Genomic DNA, 13,343 nt, shown 5'->3' on the forward strand with positions numbered 1-13,343 from the left:
ACAAGCCTCTTTTGATCAGTCCACCTTGGTTTTACCTAATTAAATGTATGCCCTGAGGAGTCATTTAAATTTTGTTTTATTTCAGAAATGACAGATATTTTTTCAATGAAAATGTTAATTCTCTATACTCTAATGTTTTGCGTTCTAGAGTTGTTACGCAGTCGTTTTGAGGAGCAGGGTCTTCTTGAGGGAGACTGCCGTGGGTTCGATCCTCACCTCACCATTATGAAGCTGTCCCGTGCACCTCAAATCAGAGCACAGGTAACCCCACCCCCGTCACCCCCCACACGCACACATTCACACACTTGCAGTTAGTGTTCTCACCATACTCAGATTTCAGATTTGATATTAATAATCAAGAAAAAGGCTTAATACTGGTTTCAATATCACAATGATAACAAAACACTCCTTTTTAAACAGTACACTGTGATTTTAACCCAAGATAACATTACTTTCTATTAGAGACTTTTGTCATTTAGGGCACATTCACACTAGGACTTTAGAACCGTGCCATACTCAAGCACAATTGCGTAGAATTCTATGGCCCACACTCACACTTGCACAACCAAACCGGGCCACAGCTGATGACGTCAGCACACGGCGCTGTTTGTTTACGTGTCGCGTAGCAGAGCTAACGCTTTTAGCGGAGAAAATAAGTCCAGTGGCATGAAATATCTATTAAATAGTGAGTCAGATATGAGTCCTGCTGTGCTACACACTCCTCTGTCTGGTCATGGATATAATAGCAGCGCGGAAGAGTAAAGACAGACGGAGACAAGGACAGGAGGAGGAGTGAGGACAGCCGGGCTTGTATAGTAAAGTTGTGCGTATGTGCGTACATTACCAACCGTGCCTTGCTTTGGTCCACCTCCTCCAACCGGGGTAAAGTCCCAATGGCACGGTTCGATTGTGCTCACACTGGACAAATGTACCGCGCTTTAGGGCCGATCCATGCTTGGTCACAGTTCTAAAGTACTAGTGTGAGTCCACCCTAAGTTGATTAAACTGTCAGCAATATGTTAGTTGACCAAAATTTTTATTAGCTAACTGATTATTTTATGTAGAATGTCAAGATGTATATGTGACAGCACAAGAGTGGAATGAGTTAACTTAAGATTTGGGAGTGAATCATGAGTTTAATTTGCAGTTTACATGTAAATACCAAGTACATCTGTATAAACAGTGTGGTTGTAGTCTTGTGAGAGCTGTTTGCATGAGATTGTGACACATGGTCAGGTCTTGAACTGAAAAGTTTTAACTATTTTTATGCCACTTTTCCCTTTAGTCGACTAATCAATCAGCAGGGCATGTTTTTTACTCAACAAAGAATTTATTTTAGTCGACTACAGCCCTGGTTTCTATAATATTCCACCGTCTTACACTATAGTTCTCTTCTGGTATAGATCAAGAAAGGTTCTTGTCCTATAATATGATTTATTTTTTATTGTATTATTGATACTTAAAATTAGTATCCTTGTCTCAGTACTACCTTTATATGATAACTTTACTTATAGTACACTTTCCAGTCAGTCTATTTTAACTTCCCTGGGGTGCTCTGCTGGTGACCTTCTGGAACACGTCGCCCCCATCTTTCTTTCCTGTCTCTGTCCTCTGCCGCCTGCTGTCAGATAAGACACAAAAAGACACAAATGTGAAAAATGGATTTATCACGTCTAGACAGTACGTGTGCAAATCTATTAGTTATTAAAAAAAAACCAATGTGCTGCTGACGACATTCTCCATTTAAAAATGTCAAGGCACTAGGAGTGTATTGTTTGATAGTTTATGACAACAGGCGAAAGGGCAACTGTTGCATTCATTTTGTGGTGGAATGGAGAAAGCAAGAGCATAGAGGTCAGTTTTAAAGTGGATGGAGAAATTTTTATAGTGCAATAAAATAATTTAATTGTCTATTGTCTGTCTATTGTATTGTTGTTTTCTCATCAAAACAGAAACTGAACATACTACTTTGAGTACAATGCTTATTACAGTCAAAAACAATGTAGCTTGTTGTGCCATCTTGTTTTTAAGATTAAATAGAAGATAAGATACTTCAGGGTTCTTTGTACAAGCACAACTATGTGACTTTCCTTGTGGAGGGTTCATCACCTGCTTGTTTCCATGGAGATGTTATTGTTTACCTTGAATGTTCCACAGTATTGCATTAAACCTATCCAGTTGAGATCTGTTGAGAGACGAGACATTATGTATGTTTTCTGCCCCCTAGCAGAAAACATACATAGTGCACTTTTGTATGAGAAATTAATAATTTTTCCCCAAAAATCTGAGTTTCATGTATAGTAGATAAAAGTGTTACTCTCTTTTATAGGGCATTAAACGTGTGGACCCATCACTTTACTCTGACTACTCAGAAAGGTAAGCTCATTTTTGTAATAAATTTTTTTTATTTATATTTTTATGTTCAGTGCGTGAGTATCTTATATTGTTGCAGATTTTTTGGAGACCAGCCAGTTGAGAGTGTTGATCTTTGTTCCATGTTGAAAAAGAAGCAACAGGATGGATACTACCACACGGAGACCTCACTGCAACTTGGTTAGTAATACACCAAGAATAACTGCTGCCTTTTATTTCTAAGCCATGGCATGTGCTGTACATTGCCAGTTTAGCCACTAGAGGGAGCAATATGTCCACAGATCAAGTGTTACAGTATCACAACCACATCAAGAGGAACAGCTTTCATTCATTATAAAGTGTGTTTTAATTTGCTTCTGGCTGATAGCGTAACAGTTTGCTCATTTATTTTAGTCTGCCTAATAGCCTTTATGTGTTTGGGAAAGAGGAGCAAAACTGGGGCTAATTAACGCCAGGGGAAAGTTGGTGTTCATTAGCATTTAGGACATCGCTGCCCACTGAGCAACCTCCACTCTGCCAATTTGAGCGGTAAATAGCCCTATCCGCAGCCGAGTGGCCAGTGAGCTAAAAATGCTTTGAGATGTGGTAATTGGGTTATAAGATGACTCGCTGTAATAGTTAGTTTGAAGCTTTCGTTTTTTTACTCTACACAGGAAGAGAGTTGTTTTTTTCAGAGCTACAATTAATTGATACTTTGCAGTAACATCAGGCTGGGGGTTTCTGTATGTATTTTCTATAAAGAAATTCCAGCAGTTGCCATAGTGCACACATTAGCAAACATTAACAAACAAGTTTTTAGATAGTCTGAAAACTCTAGGGGAAAAAAACAACATAAAATTGAATTAAACCACACATTTTTAGGAGCCTGTGATCAGTAGTGTTCATGGTCCTATCTTGTGACTGTACTTATATGTTTAAGAGTGTGTTTAGCACAAATCGGCTCACCTGTTGTAGTCCCATCTAAATTAACTCTTTCTGGTAAGATTGTGTTAAAATATACTTTAATCTGAGCTTTGTTTTGAGCAACAAAGCTTCAGACAGGGCAGTGCCTATAGTTAGCACACACCCAGGGAATGTTGATGACATCAGCTGCAAAGTATCAATAGGAAGCGAGTGATGATAGCAAATGTGTTGTGGCTTGTTTTTGCAATAACTGTTGTTAGGTGGTGTGTATAGATATGTTATTTTAATTGAAAAGAGGCTTTGTTTTCAGAATGGTTGATCTTATGGTAGAACAGTCTGATGAGTTGTGAAATGAAAGGCCAAAATTGCTCATTACTAAATCAAATCGTGCATAATCAGGATAAAATGGAGGCTCAATGCGCATCTGTTCAAACAACCGTCACAGCCTTTGTTTTACTAATGGGCTTTCTGTTTGTTCTGAGCATGAGTAAGAATACACAGTAGTGCAATAAAGCAGGGACCTATTAAAAATGAAGAGTATAAAAGCCCTCTAAATGATCTACCGACACAATAACTGTAAATAGTAATTAATGTTAATAAAATGAAAATGTATGAAAAATGATCAGGTCATTATTTTTATTTCATGTAAAAAAAACAACAACTAAAATTTGTTTGAGGGGAAAAAAAGTAAAAATTGTAAAAACTTTATCAATAGCGAGCAAGGAAAAAAGATTTACATAGCTATATATCTCTTTGAGGCCAGAGTGACTTGACTTTGTCATCTGAAACAGCAGTTCTAAAGCTATGCACATGCCTCCTAAATGCATGTGAATTCTAAATACTCAAAATTGTCAAAACCAGCATTAATAGTATCAAATTTTGTGTTACTAGATATGTTTTGACTGCCATAGACGCATCATGTCTAGGACCTCCTTGCTTGAGAAGTGCATTAGGCGGTCCTTGTGACTTTAATAGCTTGCGTTCTTTGCGTACGTGGAGCAGGCTGTCACAATGTTATGGATCAGTGAGCCGTGTGCACAGACAAAGCCTGACAGCGGTGTGTGGGAGTGAGATACATCAGACATGTTTTCCTTTCACTTGTCACCATCAGAAAGCTGGTGTTTTTCACAAGTGCTTTTCACATTCAAACTAACATGAATGATGCACAGATGTAATATGACTGTGCACTGCTGCGTGCAGTAAACACAGAATCATTCAACAGGCTGTTTGTGTGGGGACTTCTGAAATACATCAATATTCTCTATGGCATAGTAGTAGAGCTGTCATGATAAGTAATTTTGAAGCATGATATATTACAAAAAATACTGCAATAAACAGTAATAATGTTGAATTTGCTTTATGCTACTGACACAAAACAGAATAATTCCAGTAAATCAACACCTCAGATCTTACCTAAATCTTACTTTATTACATAAAAATAAGGCAGATCTTCCCACTATTGTAAAGAAACTTCCCACATGATAAATAAACACCCCCAAAATATATTGACAGGCCAGGCTCTCCTTTTGTTAGATAAGATAAAAAGTAGAATAAAGACAAAAGTCATTCAGCATAGCTGACTATCAGGACCTTGAATGGTTGCCCGGCAACCTACTGTGCTTTCACTATTATACACATTACAAGACTGATCCATATTTATTCACTGCCCGGTTTAGAAACTTGGAACAAAGTAGAGATGCATTTATACAGTAAAATGCAGTAAACTGTAATAGCTCCTGGTCTGTGATAATGATGAATAATGAAAGCAATGGACAATATCAGTGTCATTATTTGATAGAGAAAAGGTTCAGATCTTATTGACTGGATAGCACTGGGTTGTGAGCAAATAATGTTTGATTTTAATAGCTGTATGGTTTTCTATGCATAGGAATCTTGTGGTTGGATCTTGCACAACAATTGGCCAAAGGTTAGTCAATGACTAATATAAGCACATGTCACAATATACAAAGCAAAATGAACATTATAGTATAATTCATTCCACAGACCATATTATGTGACCATATTGTGCTGCTATGTTCAGGTTGAGCTCTCCTGTGTGTTGGCACTGGCAGCTGGCTGATCTGATTCTTGCTGAGTTCATACTCCCTCTGCACAGTGGACACTTTCTGATCTCTGTCGATGTATTAATCCAATAATCCCATGTACAACATAATCCATCGCTCCCACACCCCCCACACTGTATTTGGGCAACACTGTGCTGTACAACTCTCTCCTCTCCATAAAAAGCTCACAGCATTCAGGAAAAATGCTCTGTCCATGTGTGTTTAGACTTGTGGCATGAGTTAAGAGTCACTGGCAGGCCACTGTGTATCTTCTCCTTTTTCCACCAACTACTCAGCGCTAATGTGGCACTAATGTAAACACAGGTATGTGCCGTGGCGTCTGCTGTGTTCTCCACTTGCCATGCATTTCACAGCGCTTAGACTTTAACTGCTCTGAGGAATATACAAAGGGTTTATAAAGCTCCCGCTTCTCTGACCTTTCCATTTGCTGTACAATTGTGATAAAACTATTGTGGATGGAGACGCCCCAGCCATGACCTCCTGGTATTTACAGACAATAGTGCACCTCACACTTATATGCACTTACTGTAAATGGGGCTTGGACACACATGCACACACACGCACACACACACAGACACACACACACACAAGCACACTTACACACACTTAGGCCTGTCACAATAATTATATTACTATATCTACTTATAATAACAATAATTTTTGGGTCTCAATAATTATCATGTGTATGATGGGGAGATTTTAGCTATATTTCCATACTATGATAAGATTGAAGCTGTAGATGTAGAATAAATAACCTTTATGGCTAATTATTAGTTCATTCTGCTATTTATTTATTGCAGCTCAGGCACTTGGTTTAAAAAGGTTCATTGGTCTGAAAAGTGGTTTACTTCGATAAACCTGTTTTGTGTCAGGGGCATAAAGTAGTTTCAGTATTTCCCTGTAGCAGTATATCATGATTACATTTTTTTTTATTGTGACAGATCTACATACACTTCTCAACATAAACAGACAAAATTGTTAACATTTTGATATTTTAATGTTTCAGTTTTACAACACCGGGGCACAACTACAAGTACAGTCTATAGGAGATGTTGTTGTTGTATTCAGTTATCTTGAAATAATTCTGTAGCTCTGTAGTTTTTTCAATCCATATGTATTAATAGTTTTTCATTAGGCCTAACCCAAAGTGCTCAGCAGAGAATAATTAAAGTGAATGGAAGCGTCCATTGGGGGTTCCTCCAGTTAATTAGCCAAGTGAAGTGCTGCTAGACAAGCTACTTATCACAGGATGTGTCCAACAGCAACACGCGCTAAAAGGAAAAACGGAAATTGAACATTTAAAATTTTTCTCTACACAGGCATAGAGATGGGTTTTTTGAGCCACAAATCAATAGGAAGCAAGCATGTGAACTACTAGTTTCTGTGGTGTGGATAGATACAGCATGTCAGTTTAATTGAAAAGAGTTTTTATTTTTCAGAGTAGTCGATCTCACAGGAACACAAGTCGATGAATTGTGAAATGACCATTCAAGTCCAGAAATGCCCATTACAAAATCATATGGACCGTAATGATCCAGATGAAATGAAAAATCAATGCACATCTGTTCAAACAAGCGTCTCAGTCTCCGTTGTACTAATAGGTTTTCTGTTTGTTGTTCATGAATAAGAATACCCTATATGGCAATAAAGCTGGGGCCTATTAAATGTGAAGACCATAGAAGCCCTCTATGTAATCCTTTACACAGTTTAGCCCTTCTAGTAAGCCTCTAATTGTGGTAGTGGAATGATGGCACTCGTTCATATTTTATTCCTAGGTCCAGCAGTTATGTCTGTCTATATAGTTATAGCTGTGACAAGTTCAAAGTTTGACACAATATTATTTAAAACAGTTTTTCTTCTACTTAAATGTGAATATAGAGGTGGGAGATATATTGAAAATGAATGAAAACAACAAATTCACAGAACTGAGAACTGTAAAAGACAAAATATGAAGAAATCCAATAAAATACAATTTCTCCAGCTGTGACATCTTTCTGTATTCAAATGTAGCTCTGATTTGTTATTTAAAAGCCCTGTAACCATTCTTTTCCCATGTATTTGAGCAAAATTTCTCTTGTCTCAGTACAGATATATTGTATAAACAGCTCTTGAGGTCACGGTAAGTCAGCTGTCTACTGTCTGCATGTTGTTATAAAACATTTTATTGTTTATCAGGATGTGCACTGTTAGCAGGGTAGTTGCTGTTAGCATTACAGTGAGAGCAGAACTTTGCACTGGCTTTTGAAAGTTGTGAAATTCTCATTGTAGTTAATAATTAGGATGCGTGGAATGTATAAGATAAGTGAGGAATAACTTTGGACCACTGCAAAGCATTTTCAATGAACGACTTCATGAGTTTTTTATGTTAAAGGTCTTATATTGTTGTTACGTCCTTAAAAACTTATCTGCAGTTGTGTTTTGTTTCATTCACACATTATTACTGCTACATAGTCTGTCTACATCTCCAAAAACTCAAAATGCTCTGTTCCACCTTGTGATGTCCTACAGTCCCTGACAAAAGTCTTGTCGCTTATCCATTTTGTAGAAACAAAAGCTTATAACCTGACTTTAAATTAATCGATTGGTTTTAGAAATGAAAGCTAAAACCCTCCCAAATTATGCTCAATATACTAAAATAAATTTGCTTCACTGAAGAAAGATTGATCATTTAATGAACACAGAAAGGTCAGATTTTGGCAAGACAAAAGTTTTGTCGCCTACAGAAAATTGAACAAATAATTTACTTCAAATACAAAAATATGTTGCATAACGTCAGTGAATTAAATAGAGGTGCTGTGAGATCCATATTTAATATCTTGTATGACTTCCATGAGCTTGAAGGACTGCATCCATGCGGTTCGACAATGATTCATACAATTTGTTCATGAAGTCATCAGGAATAGCAAAGAAAGCGTCTTACATGCCTCCCAGAGTTCATCAAGATTCTTTGGTTTTGCCTTCCATGCTTCCTCTTTCATTCTACCCCAGACATGCTCAATGGTGTTCATGTCTGGTGACTGGGCTGGCCAGTCCTGGAGCACTTCTTCGCCTTGAGAAAACTTTGATGTAGAGATAGAAGTATGCGATGGAGCACCATCCTGCTGCAAAATCTGACCCCTTTTATGGTTGGGAATGTAATAGGTAGCTAATACTTCTTGATATTTTAGGCTATTGATATTGCCTTCCACCCTGCAAATGTCTCGCACACCCCCATACTGGATGTAACACCAGACCATGATTTTTCCGCCACCAAACTTGACTGTTTTCTGGGTGAATCTTGGATCCATGCGGGCTCCAATAGGTCTCCTGCAATATTTGCGGCAGCTGTGATGTAATTCAACTGAGGATTCATCTGAGAAATCCACCTTCTGCCACTTTTCCAGTGTCCATCCTTTTAGCAGGCTGTGGGACTTGGCAAGTGCCACACGATTTTTTAATTGCCTTTTGTTTAGTGCTGGTTTCTGTGCACTGATTCGACCATCGAGGCCATTTCGAGACAGAATTCTACAAACTGTTGTGGTTGACACAGGGACTTGAGGTGACCAGGCCTGGTGGAGCTCTGCTGCAGTGGAAAAGGGGCTGGCCTTGGATTTTCGAATCAACAAATGGTCCTCCCGAGCAGTTGTCTTGCGGGGTCTGCCGGACCTGGGCTTGTCAAAAACATCTCCAGTCATTTCAGATCTTTTTCTTATTCTTTGTACTTGACGCTGAGACACATTGAAGGTGTCAGCACCTCAGCAGTGGATCTGGTCTTCAGCCTCTTGATAATTAACGCTTTGGTCTCAGGGTGGATCTTAGGCATGTTGTCAGAGGTCAAGTTGCAGTTGTTTTTGTGTGCTGGGGTTCTTTTTATACACACCCACTAATTGATTGATCAGTAACTGATCACAGGTGAGGCTGTAATCTAGGATTGGCTGCATCATATGACAAGGCGACAAGACTTTTGTCTTGCCAAAATCTGACCTTCCTGTGTTCATTAAATGATCAATCTTTCTTCAGTGAAGCAAATTTATTTTAGTATATTGAGCATAATTTGGGAGGGTTTTAGCTTTCATATGAGACATTTCTAAAACCAATCGATTAATTTAAAGTCAGGTTATAAGCTTTTGTTTCTACAAAATGGATAAGCGACAAGACTTTTGTCAGGGACTGTATAGCTTTCATGTTAATAGCCACCTTTTTACTTCAGCAGGCAATTCTAGGGCTGAAATTCCCTAAATGATTCTAGTGAAGATGTATGGATTTTGAAAAAACAGCAGAGCACTTGCTGTATACCACATGACATCACAAGGTGGAACAGAGTGTTTTGAGTTTGAGAGAAGAACTCAGTCTAAATATGCATGGTTTGTGTGTTAGGAAATGTGTGAATGAAACAAAACACAACTCTAGGTATGGTTGTCATGAGGAAACAACATTATAACATAATTTAGAAAATGGCGTAATATTGATCCTTTAAGACAGTAACATCAGATACAATAGTGTTTATTTGGAACTGTAACAAGTCTCACCGTTTGACATAGTGCATTTTAAAATGGCTGTTTTTCCCTTAAAATGACTGCGGGCATCAACAATGGTCTGTTGTAGGGTTTGCCAAAGATTAGTGTCCCTCACACATTGAGAGCAGGGTATTTGCAGCCTGTGTGTAAGTGAGCTCGAGGCTAAGAGGATCTACAGCCAGGGTCAGGCCCAGATTACAGGCCCAGGGACAGAGGAGAGGAGAGAGGGTCTGGAGACAAGGCAGCCAGCATGATTAAGCACAACAGAGTGAGATGGAAAAGAGAATGAGATGGACTACCGAAGGGATGTCGTCTTATCCATTGTTAGTTTCACTGTTATTGTGAGAAGAAACATCACAATTTAATGGTTATACAATTATTCACACCATAACAAAAATCATTAATTAAATTTAAAGGTGCATTGTGTAACTTTTCTGTTGGAGGGTCTGTCAAATGCTTTTTTCCATGGAGATGTTATTGCTTTGTCTGGAATTTTTCACACTATGGTCTTCCTGGTGTCCAATCCAGACCAAGTTACAGGTCAGATCTGTGGAGAGGCAACCTCGCCCTGTTTTTGTAGGTATTTCTTAGCTATAAAATATCCTCTAATTTAATAAATGTAAGGTAGAACTTTTTTGTCATACTGTAAAACAGGGGTCTCAAATTCAATTGGAGCTGGGGTCAAAGTTATAAAATCTTGGGTGCGAGGCCCAATTGGTGCTATAGGCAGCAATGCTTTATGGGCATTGTAGTTCAATCTGCGGGCCACAAACAATAGAATTTAGAAATTGTCTTGGGCCAGTAAAAATTATCTTGGGGGCCACACTTAGCCCATGAGCTGCTGTAAAACATTCCAGGCAGCAATGACATCTCCATAGAAACAAGTAGATGATGGACCCCCAACCAAAAACTTACATAGTGCACCTTTCATCTTTCACCGTTACCTTTCCTCTAGTATTTGCCTAGTTTTGTAAAATCAAACTTGAAATGCTAAAGTTAATGTAGCATAAATGTAGTGCCAAAAAGCACTTTACATTTCAGTTTACCTTTTTGGAGGGTAGATTGAACTGAAAAGACCAAATTTTACGTTTTATTTCTTACGAATTTCTTCTTTATATTGTGATCTGAATAATCACGATTATCCATTAACTAAATAATCTTGACATTCTAAGACCAGTAAATAAAGAGTGAATGGGTAATAGTGAGAACAAGGCAGGCTTTGAAAATGACCAGTGACATTAAACAGACAGCAACTGAAGCCTTATATCAAATGAAGAGGCACAGGAAGGAGCTATGACACAATGTAATACCAAGAAAAAGGACAAAATGAGCAAAAAGAAACAGCAGTATTTGATCAAGATTTAGAAAAAGCATTAAATTGCCCCGAGGTTACCCATGTGTCAGATACAATGTGCCTAAGCCTGTCCAGAAACACTGCTTTGTATTGAATAAAGAACATTCTATTGCAAAAGGCCTGAAAACCAAACCACAAACACTAGCACATCAACTCAATAGTGAAGCCAAAAGCGAATAGCATAAATAATGAAATGAAAAATACTATGGTGTGAATGCACTCCGTGTTCAGTGGAGCTTGCGTTCATAAAAGCAGTGCATTTACAAATGAGCATGGGAGTCCATTCATGATTAATTTGAAGGTCCTATATTACACAAAATTTACTCTTGGAAGCTTTAAGCAATGTCATAAAGCTATTACGTCCTCAAAAACATGTCTAGAGTTGTGTTTTGTTTCATTCACACATGTTTGAGTAAACCTTTATTACTTATTAGTCTGTCTAAATATTTCTAAATATGTAGGGTTTGTGTTAAACATGTCTGAATGAAATAAAACTCAACTCCAGGTATGGAGGCCAAGATTAGAAATAAATGGTATATATGGAAACTGCTGAGACTAATGCTTTGTATCGACCTCGTGGAAGACTTACGGCCAATAAATCATGTGGATTTAGCTTCTACGAAATGTAACATGAAAACTGTGCTAAATAACGGCCTTGAGCTTGTTCTAAATAAGAAGTTTTTTCAAAAATTCATCATTTTTCAAATGGAAGCAGCAAGAGCTTGTAAGATGTCATTACTTCTACCTTCATTGCTCCTATGAATTATTCTATCAAAAGTAGAGCAAAACATAATTACTTGTTTTCATCTATCACCATTTTCAATTTGATCTCAACAGATTTGACTTTCTTGAAAACATGAAAAACAAAACTAGTTTATTTCAGAATGGTCTGCAGTGGACCAAAGTTATTCCTCACTTACCCTACACATTCTGAGCATCCAAATCTCAGAGACCAGTGTGGAGTTTTGGTGTGGCAGTAATGCTAACAATAACGAGCATGCTAACACGCAATTCCTGATTATAGGACTATAAAATGTTTTCTAATTGGATGCAGACAGCACACAGTGGACTTATTTTGACCTCAAGAGCTGCTTATACAATATATCTACTAGGGTAAGACAAATTTTGCTCAAATACATAGGAAAAATAAACTCACAATGCCATTAAGAAATTGTTACTTTCTTCTTCCAAAATAAAAATTTTAGGGCTGAACGATCTATTGTTTTGGACCTAAAATCCAGATTTTAGACAACACGATTTAAGGAGTGTCAAAGCTGCGTTTTTTTTTGCATTGCTCAAAAAGCCCAATTTTAAGGGCAAAGTATAGTTCTGCGTCAACTCAGCGCACTTTGCTATCGTCTCCTTGACGCTGTCATTTTATTTATGGGTCTGCATTGAGGTCTATGTGCCGTGAAGTAATTCACCACCACAACACTAGGAAGCAAAGATGTAAACCTGGTGTTTGTGTAAAGTTTAATATGAACTATCTCCGATGCAATAGAAGCACAGTACAGACTCACCATCATCAGCATCCCTTGTCACTGGAAGAACAAATATTCCACTGAGTCGTGTCCTTTAGTGCGATTGAAGATGACCACATCAGCAGCACATGGAGCGAGCTGTTATAGTTTATGCAAATTAGCCATATGGTTTTAACTTTTGTTTCTCTAAAACGTAAACAAATGTGGCAAACGGTCCAGCGTCAAATCGTTGGTACAGCACTCTGGTATGACATAATTTTCTGTGATGTTTGCAAATGTTCATGTACACTAAAACTTGATTTGAAAAAAATTGTGGATGAAATCGAAATCGCAATGTCTAATTCATTTTTTTTTTCTTAAAATGTTCAGCCCTACACAGCCCTAATTCAAAGTACTATCAAATTTGCATTATAATGGCCGAAAAGCTTTTGTGCATTTCTCCTGTCAGATATTAAGTGGATTTTCAGAGCAGGCCTTGAAGACACAATTAAAACTGGATAGTATATATGCCCCTATATTCTCTTTTTCACACATTCACACAATATGCTTCCTTGCAACTAATTCCCTACACATTTTAATTTAAAACTTTAAATGAGCACAGTTTTTATGAACTGCCTTGAGTATTTTTTTGTAATCGGTGGGTTTTACTTTT

General features: G+C 37.8%; 1 protein-coding gene across 3 annotated transcripts in view; it reads left to right on the forward strand.

The window, feature by feature from the left end:
* Positions 1–13,343, forward strand: part of LOC110155013 (A-kinase anchor protein 7) — a 51,875-nt gene that overhangs the window by 6,251 nt on the left and 32,281 nt on the right. For 2 of the 3 annotated variants that reach the window (XM_020919062.2, XM_020919070.2), the window contains exons 7-9: positions 149–261; positions 2,330–2,376; positions 2,453–2,553. In XM_020919062.2, coding sequence (XP_020774721.1) covers positions 149–261; positions 2,330–2,376; positions 2,453–2,553 — 261 coding nt within the window. Of the gene's footprint in view, positions 1–148; positions 262–2,329; positions 2,377–2,452; positions 2,554–5,164; positions 5,204–13,343 lie in introns of all 3 variants that reach the window. The other variant, XM_055149319.1, reaches the window with a different exon arrangement.

The sequence above is a fragment of the Boleophthalmus pectinirostris genome, unplaced genomic scaffold, assembly GCF_026225935.1.
Source record: "Boleophthalmus pectinirostris isolate CB_2022bp ecotype Guang Dong unplaced genomic scaffold, ASM2622593v1 HiC_scaffold_13, whole genome shotgun sequence".
NCBI lineage: Eukaryota > Metazoa > Chordata > Actinopteri > Gobiiformes > Gobiidae > Boleophthalmus > Boleophthalmus pectinirostris.